The sequence below is a fragment of the Conger conger genome, chromosome 9 (assembly GCF_963514075.1).
Source record: "Conger conger chromosome 9, fConCon1.1, whole genome shotgun sequence".
Lineage (NCBI taxonomy): Eukaryota > Metazoa > Chordata > Actinopteri > Anguilliformes > Congridae > Conger > Conger conger.
Window position 1 is genome coordinate 8,608,719 of NC_083768.1, and position 16,395 is coordinate 8,625,113.

At 49.0% G+C, this 16,395-nt stretch overlaps 1 protein-coding gene across 1 annotated transcript in view; it reads left to right on the forward strand.

The window, feature by feature from the left end:
- The first annotated feature begins 1,938 nt into the window (after positions 1 to 1,938).
- Positions 1,939 to 16,395, forward strand: part of LOC133137174 (TGF-beta receptor type-1-like) — a 57,975-nt gene continuing 43,518 nt past the window's right edge. Inside the window, exon 1 of the mRNA XM_061255263.1 lies at positions 1,939 to 2,073. Coding sequence (XP_061111247.1) covers positions 2,004 to 2,073 — 70 coding nt within the window. The 5' untranslated portion in view covers positions 1,939 to 2,003. The remainder of the gene's footprint in view (positions 2,074 to 16,395) is intronic.

Here is a 16,395-nt window from a genome sequence, read left to right on the forward strand (position 1 = left end):
CGTGACTCCACAATGGCCGTGACTGAAATGGATCGGGGGGGCTAGGATTCCAAAGGGATCAGAAGTCAACCGCCCGCCGCAGTCTTCCCGGTAACACGCGCCCCACTCCCCGTCCCAGCCAATCACAAGGCAGACACACGGGTCAGCGTTTTGACAATAATAATGACAGGGCGTCTGCTGGGCGTCTGCTGGCCTTCTGCTGCGCGTGTCCGCGGCGCCGTGGGAAGCAGTTCCGCGGTAGGAACACCTGTGCGTGTGTTCCGCCAGCGCGAGGGGCGAAATCCCCAGGCTAATTACAATAACAACGCGACGTGCTTCTCGACAGCAGCTGGCCTCCTAAATGTCATCGGTGACAGCAGCAACTTCTGCTCGTGGGTGACATGTTTACACATTATCACACTCAGTTATGGCCTACAAGACCATTGTAAATGTGTACATTTTTTCCCCCACATCCTGTAAACGTGTGTATTTGGTTAGTTCTGTTCATCATCTCTTTAAAAAAAAAAAAAAAAAATACTTTTTCACTTCATGAAATCACTTTTTTTTGTTTTCCTTCATTTAAATTTCCCCTTATGGCCTGTCCATTCTCTGCATATTGTGTAGGAGGAATCGTCAATTGTTAATATGCAGATAGCAAAAATCAAGCTGTAGTTCGATGCTCTGGTAGCACAGTTGCAGATATCAAACTAGCCGCTTGAAGTTGACTGATGTCAGCTTCCAATGAGCTTATTTGAATGTTCAACTTGATCTTGATAAAAGGCATGTCTATCGTAATATAACTTCACTTTTTTTTTCATTAGTTACAACCGTTGTAACAAGTTATATAAAGTGGAGCTCATACAGGGTAGATCTTATCATTAAAGCGCTCTGCCCATAACTAATTTACAGACTCAATACATATATTTATCAACCCAAAGCATATACAATGTTTACCTTCATATCAGAATCGTTTGCTCAAACAAATCTTATTCTATTCTATTTGTATCTTTATCATGGAAAACAATGCAACAACATTTTTTTCCACAAATACTTTCAAGAATGTACTTCACATACAGAATGTAGTCCATTTTTTTTCTAAAAGGCCGCAATATAGACAAAATGATTCAATATTAAATATAATTGCCGAATGTTTACAAATGTGTCATACTGCCTGTAATCTGTTTACTTTCATTCACAGTTTTCGCCTCCCTAAACCCGACTGGACAGAGCATACACAACCCTTGACCACTTATGCGTATCCTACCACTAAATGCCCCACGGATATAAAAATGGACTTAAACTGCTTCAGATAGTATCAGTTGGCTGCAATAGCAACAGCAATTTGACATTGGATTTCCCAGTTCGAGTATTGTTGCCAGAGCAGAGATTAAGTATAAATAATACACTGTTCCATAAAGTAAATATATCGTATGCCTACAATCTCTATATACCATCCAACTGTTTATAAAATGTAATTGGATATTGATAATACTGGATTGTGTAGTTCAAGGATGCCATATTCACGGTAGGATTTGTGGTACGGCATAGGCCAATTTCAGTTCTTATCTAAGTAACATTCACATACTAGAATTTAATTACGATAAGCAATAGGCGATTCTATCATATTGTACAGTTCACACAATTAGTCGCTATCTTTTGCTTATACACGGCACATATTTTGCCCCACAATGAGGGCAGGGATGTCATATATATTTGTGGTATATTTGAATAAAAAACGTTGAATACGATGTTAGGCTACTGCATTGTAGACCAGAATAAATGTTTGCTTGTTTAAGAGTTAATAATTACAAATATTGGGACGCGAATGGTTGGACCGTTTACCGCGGCGCTGATCTGTGTGAGTTGGGGTGTTTGGGGAGGGCTCGGTTCTGGGCGGGGCGTGAGTGTTGTGGCAGCCAGTAAGATTGGTGCATTTTTTTCCCCTCAAGCAAAGACTACAGAAGTTGTGCGCGAGAGACAGCTTGCTGGCTAGCTGGCCTAGAGTTAGCAAAGTGTGAATCACAATGGATACAATTTCTTGTTTTCTAGTCGTTTTAGTCCTTATTTCCGGGACATGGATTCGAGAAACACACGGTAAGAGGCCGGGACGGTACCGAAAAGGGGTTAAGTTTGTTTTATAGATGATAGTCTCACGTCTGCTGTTACGGTCCTTTACCCAAGAATCGTCTACTGGGAGACAGTTTTCAAAGATGGCGCAGGTCAGCGAGAGCCGCCGCGCTGTCAGGAATGTTTATTGTTAGCCAGCTAAGGGAGCAGTCAGCTATCCCTGACTCTGAAAAGAAAGATCGAAAAGTCACCCTGTCCTAACTAGCTAATAGTTAGCTTGCTATGGGATCTCAGTCGAGCATAATGCATCGCGCACTAGTCTACGGTCCGCTACGTAAAAAGTGGCTTGAGTCTGATAAACATCCCATGCGTGGTCAGTTAAAAATGTGAAGCTGGCACTTAAAAAGTTTATGCTGACTCTTGTTGGTCTTAAACTGGTATTCAGGTGGCTAGTCGCCTAAAAGCTTACTCACGCTTTGTCGCTGGACAGTTCCCAAGCTGAAGCATTTTTCTGCGATGAGATCTAAGCTGCCGTTACGACAGAAGTAAAAACACAAGTGACAAGTTGTGGACGCACTTGCGATTTTCAACTAAACGGCCCCTGCCAATACGTGATATGTTTGTTATTTGATTATTTTTCTTATTTTTACTCACTTTAATTAACGACATAAATATTCTTTAGTCTGTTTAATTTACGCCTTGTTATTTTGCCTGTTCTGCAAACTCATCATTCAATTGATAACTTCAGTACTCGATGAACCTGACTGTCGCCGATAACGTTTGCTGGTTGACGTCGCATTTGTGTGTGTTTTCGCAAAATGAGCTATACGGTTGTTTTTAATTGAACAACCAAGTAAACAGGAAACCGACTTCATGCGATATGTAACGTGAGCGGAGTTTGTCACTGTCTAGTAGCAGGCAAACAACTTTCATATTGATCTTTCAAATATAACGTTGAATGTATCGTACGTTCTTTTGGAGTAACTTGGACAATCAGATAATTTACCGACCACTTGGTACTGCTAGATAACGTTAGATGTTTGTTGTAACGTAGTTTCGTTTTGTTGTATTTTGTTAACTTTACAACTCGAAATAACCGCAATGTATTCTTGCCGAAACTAGAAGTGCACTCTTCTGTAGCTAGCTAGTAACTCACTTGCCTGTGTCAATTAGACATTCGCCAAAGTTTGCTCTCGGAAAAATATATAGCTAATCTAGTTGTTTCCTATGAATATCATGGTAATTGTTTACTATTACCAGTTGACTACCTGGTTGTATGTTTTCACTAGCTAGTTCTGTTGGAATTACAGAAAAAATATAATTTTCTTGTCTGTCTGTATACACAACAGGCACAAGCTGGTGGTATTGGCTTAAAAGCGGGCTTGTGGCGTTGCTAATGTATCGAGTGTGTAAGCAAAACATTTGTGCGAAAGGGGATTTATTGGGTGGGATAAAAAAAATACGGCCGTTACATACTGTCATTTGGAGAATTGAAAGTGAATTAGTATGTTGACTTCTCCTTGCGGGAGTCATCCCGACGGCATTTGCGCTTTTGATTCACAAATGGGATTTACATGCGCAGCCGACTTGGAGCAGAAATGATGCTGGGGCGATTTGCATCACAATGTGGCGAAATCTATGCACTGGCTCGATGCACAGATGCTCGGAGAGGCCAATAGCGGGGAGAACAACGGGCTTTGGACTGGGGTTAGACACGGGTGGAGGGGGGGGGCGGGGGGTTGCGTATTTTCGCACACATTTGAATGTACCACGCAGCCCTGTGTTCGCGCAGTGATGCGGACGCAAGGTGCCGTTTCGCAGGAGTTGATAGGTGGAGAAGAAATCTTGCCACATCATCCTCAAGCTCATTGTTCCGCTTGTGTATGCGTGTGTGTTGCACTGTGTATGTACACACACACACACACACACACACACCGTACATATGTCCCCGATTCTAACGGGCAATACAATATAGAGAAACTCAGCAGATAAAAAATGTACCATATGAATTGTTCCATACACGTATCGTTGTCTTCTGCGATTTGTCTGCGCCTAATTCGTTCGTATGGTGACGTGGACAAGCCGCGAAGAGTAGGCTACATCACACTTTTTGACAAGTGCAAGGTGAACAGTGCGAGTGAACGTTGTAAACTGTCAGGACTAAACTTGAATGCCTTAGCGCCCGTTTCGTTAGCAAACAAAAAAAAACGGCGTATATGCTAAATCCACGGGACTGGGAAGTCGGTGAAGGATACGTAACACCGTGCACATTGTGTAAACCAGATTCCGTTGGCATCTTTTAAATTCGCAACAATTCAGAAAAACGTAATATTTCAGAAATTAGCCATCGAAAACGCAGACCCGGATGCACGTTTACACGGTGCAACTTTTGTTTAGAAAAATACAAAGCGCTAACTCTCTCTCGTTGTCTGAAACATTTGGCTGTGTAAGGAGGAAGCTGCGTTTAAAAAAGAAAAAGAAAAAAGAAGAATGAATCAGTTCAATTCAAACTCTAGCCCACTCATTGTTTATATAGCCGTTGGCTCTGTGGTGTCTTTAGTAGATGGATGAGTCAATGCAGTGGTTCCGAACAGAAGGGCCCGGGACCCAAAAGGGTGACACGGGGGACCCACCAGGGGGCCCTCTATTGCGCCCCTGAGATGGTAGGAAATGCTTCCGTCCACAAAACACCTGAGCACGTGTAACTTATTCAGCAAAACCAATAGCACGAAGCGAAGCAATGAATAGTATAGTCACATTTTTAACTTGCCGTAGATTGCCACACTTGTATGACCGCTACAAATGGGGAAGAAGGAAATAAAGGATGATTACATTATTATAATTTTTTTGCCTTGCAAATATTTGAGGATTACTACAAGGACACCTTTTTTTTTTTTTTTTTCTCCAATCCACCTTTATGGTTTTGTTGGTGTTAAATGACTAACTAAAGACATGCAGTTTAGGCTGCTCTGGGCCTTCGGGTGTGTACGTGCAGCAGGAATTTGTGTTAAGAAGATTTTTTGGGGTGGTTGCGTAGTGGTACATGACTGGGACCCGCAAGGTCGGCGGTTCGATCCCCGGTGTAGCCACAATAAGATCCGCACAGCGGTTGGGCCCTTGAGCAAGGCCCTTAACCCTGCATTGCTCCAGAGGAGGATTGTCTCCTGCTTAGTCTAATCAACTGTACGTCGCTCTGGATAAGAGCGTCTGCCAAATGCCAATAATGTAATGAAAGATGATGATGATGATGATAATCGGAATCCTGTGCTTTGGAGACCGTTTTGATGAGCCGGGCTGGTTGTGTTGTTATGAGCCGGGCTGGTTGTTATGGGGCTGGTTGTGTTGTGGTGAGGTGGGCTGGTTGTTATGAGCCAGGCTGGTTGTGTTGTTATGAGCCAGGCTGGTTGTGTTGTGGTGAGCAGGGCTGGTTGTTATGGGGCTGGTTGTGTTGTGGTGAGGTGGGCTGGTTGTTATGAGCCGGTCTGGTTGTGTTGTGGTGAGCGGGGCTGGTTGTGGTGAGCGGGGCTGGTTGTGGTGAGCGGGGCTGGTTGTGTTGTTATGAGCCGGGCTGGTTGTTATGGGGCTGGTTGTGTTGTGGTGAGGTGGGCTGGTTGTTATGGGGCTGGTTGTGTTGTGGTGAGCCGGGCTGGTTGTGGTGAGCCGGTCTGGTTGTGTTATGGTGAGCCGGGCTGGTTGTGGTGAGCCGGTCTGGTTGTGTTGTGGTGAGCCGGGCTGGTTGTGTTGTTATGAGCCAGGCTGGTTGTGTTGTTATAAGCCAGGCTGGTTGTATTGTGGTGAGCGGGGCTGGTTGTGTTGTTATGAGCCGGGCTGATTGTGTTGTTATGAGCCGGGCTGGTTGTGTTGTGGTGAGGTGGGCTGGTTGTTATGAGCCGGGCTGACCTCTCTCTCAAGTGTTTCATTTCATCACGACCAACCATGTTTACGGACCCCCCCCCCCCCCCCCCCCGCACCGGGAAGTGCGTCTTTCTCCCGCCTCTAGCCATTTCACTGTAGTTTCATCAGTTTCTGTACTTTTCAATGATGGAGAAAAATCGTCCATGGGTAGCTCTCCCACGGGGGTGACTTTTCTCTGTCTGTGCCTCAGCTGGGCTCTCGGTCCAGTAGGCACAGCTGTTAGCCTTCTCAGCTATCTTCCATTATAATGGCACTTATGTATATATATATATATATATATATAGTATTGTACTCCGGGTATTCTAGCCGCCAACCGTGGTATGCTAGTTCCTAAGTGCCTCGGACCGTACTGTCCTCTAGGGTCCTCATCGCACTTGTCCCTGGGTTCGATCTGCGCCTCATTGTTACAGTTGATTAGACTAGACGGGAGACAATCCTCCCCTGGAGGTTAGGGTTAAGGGCCTTGCTCAAGGGCCCTTAAGGGCTGTGCAGATCTTATTGTGGTTACACCGGGATTAGAACCGCCCACCTTGCGCGTCCCGGTCCTTTACCTTAACCACTACGCTACACTGTCGTTCTCCGTGAAGCGTTTCCCGTGCGCGGCGTCTGGGCCGAGGCCGTGCTGCCGGCCCCGACGTGTCGCGGCTCGTTCCGGCCGGTCTGAGGGCGGAGAGAGGGCCCCCGGGCGCTGTTTTCAGCGTCTCCCCTCGTGCCTGGGAAACGCCCTCTCCACCCGGAATAACCCCGGGAGAGGCTGTGCCGTTATAACTGGGGCGCGGCTTCGTGTCGACGGTTTGCGCAGAAATCTTCGCCTTACGTGTTCTTTAAACTGAGTCAGCCAGCCAGTCAGTCTCAGGGCCTGCTGTTCCACACGGTTTGATTCGTGTGTCTTAAACTGCAGAGGCTTCAGTCAGTCAGTCTCAGGGCCTGCTGTTCCACACGGTTTGATTCGTGTGTCTTAAACTGCAGAGGCTTCAGTCAGTCAGTCTCAGGGCCTGCTGTTCCACACGGTTTGATTCGTGTGTCTTAAACTGCAGAGGCTTCAGTCAGTCAGTCTCAGGGCCTGCTGTTCCACACGGTTTGATTCGTGTGCTTTAAACTGCAGAGGCTGGAGTCGATCAATCAGTCCCAGGCCTGCTGTTCCACACGGTTTGATTTTGTTTCCTGCAGTTTCCTTTGTCCGCTTCGTTTCCATTCAAACGGCAGCCCAACAAAGGGAGGAAGAGACATTCCTCGTCGATTGTCACCACTCCGCGGTGTTCTTCTGCAGTCTGAATGGCCTTGGAGAACACTTTACCGCGAACATCATCTCTGGGAACATCGCTGCTGCGCTTTCTTTCCAGGGCCGTGTTCTTATTTTAAAGAGAAAAAAAAAACAAAAAAAACAAAAAAAAAAGATGTCTGCCCATTCTGTCTGGCTGTGGAATAGTTCCGAGAGGGGAAAGTGAACGAGTGTCTCAGAAAGACATTCTTTCTTCTTCTTTCTCCTTTCGCCACGCGATTGAGCAACCTCGACGAGAAGTGTGCTCACAATTCACCCCGAGCCGGAGCGGATGCGTTAACAAAACGGGTTTCGACTTTCCGAATCCGGTCGGGTCCGTCCTTGAAAATTCAGAACTTTGCGAAAGTTTCGTTTCAAGTCAGGCAGTTGAGCGCTGTTCCACTATTGGGAAAAAAAAAAAAAAAACTGAATGAATGATTAATGAATTCTTTTTAAATTAATTTAAAAGACACGAGACTGACGTCCTGTCCCTGAGTTCACGGTTGGCCCGATCTGTGAGCTCCGCGGTGGAAAACGGAGATGAAGAAGGATTATCCATCCATCCATCATCTGAACCTGCTTATCCTGAACAGGGTCGCAGGGGGGCTGGAGCCTATCCCAGCATACATTGGGCGAAAGGCAGGAATACACCCTGGACAGGTCGCCAGTCCATCGCAGGGCACACGCACCATTCACTCACACACTCATACCTACGGGCAATTTAGACTCTCCAATCAGCCTAACCTGCATGTCTTTGGACTGGGGGAGGAAACCGGAGTACCCGGAGGAAACCCACGCAGACACGGGGACAACATGCAAACTCCGCACAGAGAGGCCCCGGCCGACGGGGATTCAAACCCAGGACCTCCTTGCTGTGAGGCGGCAGTGCTACCCACTGCACCATCCGTGCCGCCCACGAAGAAGGATTGGCACTATTTAATCATGAGATTGGCTGTTAACTGCGTTAGTGGAGGCCTCAGTGTGGGGTGGCATAGGCACAGGGTACCGTGGCGGTGTGGAAACGTGGTTCAGTTTGCGGATGATTGAGCTTGTTCAGTGATGATTTTCCAAGGCTTTCATGCGCGTGTGTGTGACGGTGTGCTGGTGTGTGTGTGTGTGCGCTGGTGTGTGTGTGTGTGTGTGTGTGTGTGTGTTTGTGCTGGCGTGCTGGTGTGTGTGTGTGCGCGCGCTGGTGTGTTGGTGTATGTGTGTGTGCTGGTGTGTTTGTGTGCGTGTGTGTGTGCTGGTGTGTGCTGGTGTGTGCTGGTGTGTGCTGGTGTGTGCTGGTGTGTTTGTGTGCGTGTGTGTGTGCTGGTGTGTTTGTGTGCGTGTGCTGGTGTGTTTGTGTGCGTGTGTGTGTGCTGGTGTGTGCTGGTGTGTTTGTGTGCATGTGTGTGTGCGTGTGTGTGTGCTGGTGTGTGTGCTGGTGTGTGTGCTGGTGTGTGTGCTGGTGTGTGCTGGTGTGTGCTGGTGTGTTTGTGTGTGTGTGCTGGTGTGTGCTGGTGTGTGCTGGTGTGTGCTGGTGTGTGCTGGTGTGTTTGTGTGCGTGTGTGTGTGCTGGTGTGTTTGTGTGCGTGTGTGTGTGCTGGTGTGTGCTGGTGTGTTTGTGTGCTGGTGTGTTTGTGTGTGTGCTGGTGTGTGCTGGTGTGTGCTGGTGTGTGCTGGTGTGTGCTGGTGTGTGCTGGTGTGTGTGGGAGGCTGCAGAGGACCTTGTACATTGGGTCTGGGTGTAAAAGCCGGGTAATTTTAGCCATGAATGGCACCAGAGACAGAGGATCTCTACGCCCCTGCAGAAGAGAGAGAGAAAGAGAAAAAGAGAAAGAAAGAGACCCCACACAGAGAAAAAGGAACAGAAACGCCAAACAAAAGAGGGAGAGACACAGTGGGTGTAGAAGCGCAATAGAGAGAGATGGAGAGAGAGAGAGAGAGAGAGAGAGACTGATAAAGAGACAGACAGATGCATAGATATAGTCAGACAGACAGATAGATATAGAGGCTAGAGGAAGAGGCAGATAGATATAGAGTCAGACCGAGACAGACAAATGGATAAAGAGGCTAGAGAATGAGAGAATATCTGTATTTCCGAGAGTGAAGTGGCTGCTTCCACCTGGGTTAACGTCTGTAATGAAACGGTTTCGTACAGACTGTCTCAGACGGGTTTGATATTTGTATAGAAAACAACAAATAACAGCACAGCTTCCCGGTGTTTGGAAGACTGTCAGCTGACGATGGTCTGAACACCGCTGTATAAGCCCGCCCGGTTCAAAATCTCTCGTTAGCAACAGCTTCCCCACCACAGAGTTACAGTGGAGCACCCTTACTATGTCACTGTGCGCCGAAATGGATCGCGCATGTGACTCGTACCAAGTGTTTACGACAACTGAAGGAATTACACTTCACACACACAAAAAACCAAAGCTGATCTGGAAGTTTTTATTTCTTAAATATTTTTTTATTTTTATTTTTTCCCCGTCGTGAAAGTTGCACTGTTTAGTGAGCTCATGACTTTGCAACGCGGTGAGTTCACGTCACCTAAATGAGCCTTGACAGACGCAAGCTGTCTGATGAGGAGATTACCGTGCTGATCTCACTGGAGGTCACTTCCTGCTCTCTCTCCATGGCAGTGCAGTACAGTGTAGGCTGTGATTAAACCTTCAGTCATCAGCAATGTGATCTGTGCGTGTCAGGACTGGCTCTGTGGTACGGGAGCTGCCTCCCGCCCGGGTGCCGTCTCTGAGACAGTGCTGTTGCTGCCGGTACTGAACCCAGGGACAGAGCTTAGTTGGCCCAGGTGCTGTCTCTGAGACAGTGCTGTTGCTGCCGGTACTGAACCCAGGGACAGAGCTTGGTTGGCCCAGGTGCCGTCTCTGAGACAGTGCTGTTACTGCCGGTACTGAACCCAGGGACAGAGCTTGGTTGGCCCAGGTGCCGTCTCTGAGACAGTGCTGTTGCTGCCAGTACTGAACCCAGGGACAGAGCTTGGTTGGCCCAGGTGCCGTCTCTGAGACAGAGCTGTTGCTGCCAGTACTGAACCCAGGGACAGAGCTTGGTTGGCCCAGGTGCCGTCTCTGAGACAGTGCTGTTACTGCCGGTACTGAACCCAGGGACAGAGCTTGGTTGGCCCTGGTGCTGTCTCTGAGACAGTGCTGTTACTGCCAGTACTGAACCCAGGGACAGAGCTTGGTTGGCCCAGGTGCTGTCTCTGAGACAGGTACCTTGGCCTTCCTGAGGTCCTCTAAGGTCTGTCTGGCTCGGTGTGTGTTTGCCCCAGCCGCTGTTTTCTATCCGATACCGTTTCAGGTACTATTGATTCTTTTTTTATTGAACTTTAATCCCCAACTCCCCTCCGAAAACATGTTTGCTTAATTCCCGCGTCCTGTTGGAAACCGTTTTTATTTTTTATTTATTTATTTTTTTTTAACTGCTCATACCCACGGGCTACGCTTGTGTAACTTGCGGCCAGATCCTGCCTGGAGATAATTACGATGAAAAGTATTGGCTGTTTATGTGTGTGTGTGTGTGTGTGAGCGTGTGTGTGTGTGTGTGTGTGAGCGTGTGAGCGTGTGAGCGTGTGAGCGTGTGAGTGTGTGAGTGTGTGTGTGTGTGTGTGTAAACTCTGGACAGCAGAATCTGGCTGGACAGACGGGTCAGTGGGGCTGCACCTCCTTTGGGACATGAGAGGAGCGCCTTGCCGGGGTAAGGGAGTCTGATGCACGAATGTAATGAGTGTGACATCACTTCCTCCTAGACTGGGTCTGGTTTTGGGTTTTTGGGGTTTTTTTGTCATCGTTCTGGAATTTGCTCCGGGAAGTCGTCTCGATCGGCGCTGTGGAAGCCTGGCCCCTTCCCGCTGGAGTGACACTGCTCCTGAGAAAATGGATGTGTGTGAGATAAAGGATGTCTGTGAGCGCTGGTGTGTGCTGGTGTGTGCTGGTGTGTGCTGGTGTGTGCTGGTGTGTGTGGGAGGCTGCAGAGGACCTTGTACATTGGGTCTGGGTGTAAAAGCCGGGTAATTTTAGCCATGAATGGCACCAGAGACAGAGGATCTCTACGCCCCTGCAGAAGAGAGAGAGAAAGAGAAAAAGAGAAAGAAAGAGACCCCACACAGAGAAAAAGGAACAGAAACGCCAAACAAAAGAGGGAGAGACACAGTGGGTGTAGAAGCGCAATAGAGAGAGATGGAGAGATGGAGAGAGAGAGAGAGACTGATAAAGAGACAGACAGATGCATAGATATAGTCAGACAGACAGATAGATATAGAGGCTAGAGGAAGAGGCAGATAGATATAGAGTCAGACCGAGACAGACAAATGGATAAAGAGGCTAGAGAATGAGAGAATATCTGTATTTCCGAACAGAACAGAGTGAAGTGGCTGCTTCCACCTGGGTTAACGTCTGTAATGAAACGGTTTCGTACAGACTGTCTCAGACGGGTTTGATATTTGTATAGAAAACAACAAATAACAGCACAGCTTCCCGGTGTTTGGAAGACTGTCAGCTGACGATGGTCTGAACACCGCTGTATAAGCCCGCCCGGTTCAAAATCTCTCGTTAGCAACAGCTTCCCCACCACAGAGTTACAGTGGAGCACCCTTACTATGTCACTGTGCGCCGAAATGGATCGCGCATGGGACTCGTACCAAGTGTTTACGACGACTGAAGGAATTACACTTCACACACACAAAAAACCAAAGCTGATCTGGAAGTTTTTATTTCTTAAATATTTTTTTATTTTTATTTTGTCCCCGTCATGAAAGTTGCACTGTTTAGTGAGCTCATGACTTTGCAACGCGGTGAGTTCACGTCACCTAAATGAGCCTTGACAGACGCAAGCTGTCTGATGAGGAGATTACCGTGCTGATCTCACTGGAGGTCACTTCCTGCTCTCTCTCCATTGCAGCGCAGTACAGTGTAGGCTGTGATTAAACCCTCAGTCATCAGCAATGTGATCTGTGCGTGTCAGGACTGGCTCTGTGGTACGGGAGCTGCCTCCCGCCCGGGTGCCGTCTCTGAGACAGAGCTGTTGCTGCCGGTACTGAACCCAGGGACAGAGCTTGGTTGGCCCAGGTGCCGTCTCTGAGACAGTGCTGTTGCTGCCGGTACTGAACCCAGGGACAGAGCTTGGTTGGCCCAGGTGCTGTCTCTGAGACAGAGCTGTTGCTGCCAGTACTGAACCCAGGGACAGAGCTTGGTTGGCCCAGGTGCTGTCTCTGAGACAGGTACCTTGGCCTTCCTGAGGTCCTCTAAGGTCTGTCTGGCTCGGTGTGTGTTTGCCCCAGCCGCTGTTTTCTATCCGATACCGTTTCAGGTACTATTGATTCTTTTTTTATTGAACTTTAATCCCCAACTCCCCTCCGAAAACATGTTTGCTTAATTCCCGCGTCCTGTTGGAAACCGTTTAAATTTTTTTTTTTTTTTTTTTTTTAACTGCTCATACCCACGGGCTACGCTTGTGTAACTTGCGGCCAGATCCTGCCTGGAGATAATTACGATGAAAAGTATTGGCTGTTTATGTGTGTGTGTGTGTGAGCGTGTGAGTGTGTGTGCGTGTGTGTGTGTAAGCTCTGGACAGCAGAATCTGGCTGGACAGACGGGTCAGTGGGGCTGCGCCTCCTTTGGGACATGAGAGGAGCGCCCTTGCCCGGGTAACGGAGTCTGATGCACGAATGTAATGAGTGTGACATCACTTCCTCCTAGACTGGGTCTGGTTTTGGGTTTTTGGGTTTTTTTTGTCATCGTTCTGGAATTTGCTCCGGGAAGTCGTCTCGATCGGCGCCGTGGAAGCCTGGCCGCTTCCCGCTGGAGTGACACTGCTCCTGAGAAAATGGATGTGTGTGAGATAATGGATGTCTGTGAGATAATGGATGTCTGTGAGATAATGGATGTTTGTGAGATAGTGGATGTCTGTGAGATAAAGGATGTCTGTGAGATAAAGGATGTCTGTGAGATAAAGTATGTCTGTGAGATAAAGTATGTCTGTGAGATAAAGTATGTCTGTGAGATAAAGTATGTCTGTGAGATATTGGATGTTTGTGAGATAATTAATGTGTTTCTGAGGCTGTGTGCTGTTGCGCTGTAGTGACACTGTCTGTGAGATAATGAATGTGTTTCACGGAGCGCAGTAGTGCTCCCCTCTAGATTTGGCAGGCAGGGAGATGCGTCTCTCTCCCCTGAGTCGAGTGGGGGTGGGGGGGGGGGGGGGGTTGCTGGCTCGAATCCTCGCTCCTGCAGGCTGGCCCTCTGGATGTTTTCCGTGACATTCCGTTTTTAAATGTAATTATTTTCCCTTTTCCTGGCAGACGTCCTTGTCCCGGGAAGTTTACATGGTTGGAGTTTTATGCAGTCACCATTCATTCAGCCGGGGGCGTTACGCTTGATTCAGCGGGCGTGTGTATGCTTGATTCAGCGGGCGTGTGTGCCTCCCGCCCGGGTGCCGTCTCTGAGACAGAGCTGTTGCTGCCGGTACTGAACCCAGGGACAGAGCTTGGTTGGCCCAGGTGCCGTCTCTGAGACAGTGCTGTTGCTGCCGGTACTGAACCCAGGGACAGAGCTTGGTTGGCCCAGGTGCCGTCTCTGAGACAGAGCTGTTGCTGCCAGTACTGAACCCAGGGACAGAGCTTGGTTGGCCCAGGTGCTGTCTCTGAGACAGTGCTGTTGCTGCCAGTACTGAACCCAGGGACAGAGCTTGGTTGGCCCAGGTGCTGTCTCTGAGACAGTGCTGTTGCTGCCGGTACTGAACCCAGGGACAGAGCTTGGTTGGCCCAGGTGCTGTCTCTGAGACAGGTACCTTGGCCTTCCTGAGGTCCTCTAAGGTCTGTCTGGCTCGGTGTGTGTTTGCCCCAGCCGCTGTTTTCTATCCGATACCGTTTCAGGTACTATTGATTCTTTTTTTATTGAACTTTAATCCCCAACTCCCCCCCGAAAACATGTTTGCTTAATTCCCGCGTCCTGTTGGAAACCGTTTTTATTTTTTATTTTTTATTTTTTTTAACTGCTCATACCCACGGGCTACGCTTGTGTAACTTGCGGCCAGATCCTGCCTGGAGATAATTACGATGAAAAGTATTGGCTGTTTATGTGTGTGTGTGTGTGAGCGTGTGAGTGTGTGTGTGTGTGTGTGTGTGTAAGCTCTGGACAGCAGAATCTGGCTGGACAGACGGGTCAGTGGGGCTGCGCCTCCTTTGGGACATGAGAGGAGCGCCTTGCCGGGGTAACGGAGTCTGATGCACGAATGTAATGAGTGTGACATCACTTCCTCCTAGACTGGGTCTGGTTTTGGGTTTTTGGGGTTTTTTTTGTCATCGTTCTGGAATTTCCACCGGGAAGTCGTCTCGATCGGCGCTGTGGAAGCCTGGCCGCTTCCCGCTGGAGTGACACTGCTCCTGAGAAAATGGATGTCTGTGAGATAAAGGATGTCTGTGAGATAAAGGATGTCTGTGAGATAATGAATGTCTGTGAGATATTGGATGTTTGTGAGATAATGAATGTGTTTCTGTGGCTGTGTGCTGGTGCGCTGTAGTGACACTGTCTGTGAGATAATGGATGTTTGTGAGATATTGGATGTCTGTGAGATAATGGATGTCTGTGAGATAATGGATGTGTTTCTGTGGCTGTGTGCTGTTGCGCTGTAGTGACACTGTCTGTGAGATAATGAATGTGTTTCCCTCTAGATTTGGCAGGCAGGGAGATGCGTCTCTCTCCCCTGAGTCGAGTGGGGGGGTGGGGGGGGGGGGTTGCTGGCTCGAATCCTCGCTCCTGCAGGCTGGCCCTCTGGATGTTTTCCGTGACATTCCGTTTTTAAATGTAATTATTTTCCCTTTTCCTGGCAGACGTCCTTGTCCCGGGAAGTTTACATGGTTGGAGTTTTATGCAGTCACCATTCATTCAGCCGGGGGCGTTACGCTTGATTCAGCGGGCGTGTGTGCTCTTGATTCAGCCGGCCGTGTGTTTTGGGGTAAATGTCTTGGTGGAGCTGATGTGGGTTGGGCCCACAGCCTTCTGGGTAACAGCTTGGTGCCTTGCTCACACAGTTACCGGAGCAGGTGAATGTAGCAGGTTTGTGTGTGTGTGTGTGTGTGTGTGTGTGTGTGTGTGTGTTTGTGTCTGTGTCTGTGTCTGTCTGTGATTGTCTGTGTGTGCAAGAGTCAGCTTGCGTGTGTGTGTGTGTCTGTGATTGTCTGTGTGTGTGTATGTGTGTGTTTGTGTGTACAAGAGTCAGCTTAGTGTGTGTGTGTGTGCATGTCTGCGTGCGCGTGTGTGTGCCTGCCTGCAAGGCGCGTGTGGGGCGTATGTGTGTGTGTGTGTGTGTGTGTGTGTGGGCTTGCGCGTGCGCATGTCTGTGCTTGTCTGCGCGTGCGGGGCGTGTGTGTGTGCGTGTGTGCGTGTGGGGCATGTGTGTGTGTGTGTGTGTGTGCGTGTAGGGCGTGTGTGTGTGTGTGTGTGTGTGTGTGTGTGTGCGCGTGCGTGCGCGGGGCTTGTGTGTACGTGTGTGTGTGTGTGTGTGTGTGTGTGTGCGTGCACGTGCGGGGCGTGTGTGTACTTGTGGGGCGTGTGTGTGTGTGTGCACGTGCGGGGCGTGTGCGTACTTGTGTGTGTGTGTGCGCGTGTGCGGGGCGTGTGTGTGTGTGTGTGTGCGTGTAGGGCGTGTGTGTGTGTGTGTGTGTGTGTGCGCGTGCGTGCACGGGGCTTGTGTGTACGTGTGTGTGTGTGTGTGTGTGTGTGTGTGTGTGCGTGCACGTGCGGGGCGTGTGTGTACTTGTGGGGCGTGTGTGTGTGTGTGCACGTGCGGGGCGTGTGCGTACTTGTGTGTGTGTGTGCACGTGTGCGGGGCGTGTGTGTGTGTGTGTGCGCGCGTGCGGGGCGTGTGTGTACGTGTGTGTGTGTACGTGTGTGTACGTGTGTGTGTGTGTGTGTGTGTGTGTGTGTGTCTGCGTGTCTGCGTGTGTGCGTGTCTGCGTGTGTGCGTGTCTGCGTGTCTGCGTGTGTGCGTGTGTGCGTGTGTGCGTGTGTGCGTGTGTGCGTGTGTGCGTGTGCGCGTGTGCGTGTGCCTGTGTGTGTGTGTGTGTGTGTGTGTGTGTGAGTGTGTGTGTGTGTGTGTGTGTGTGTGTGTGTGTGTGTGTGTGCGGGGCGTGTGTGTGTGTGTGCGCGCGCGTGCAGTTTATGTGCTCCCCTGTG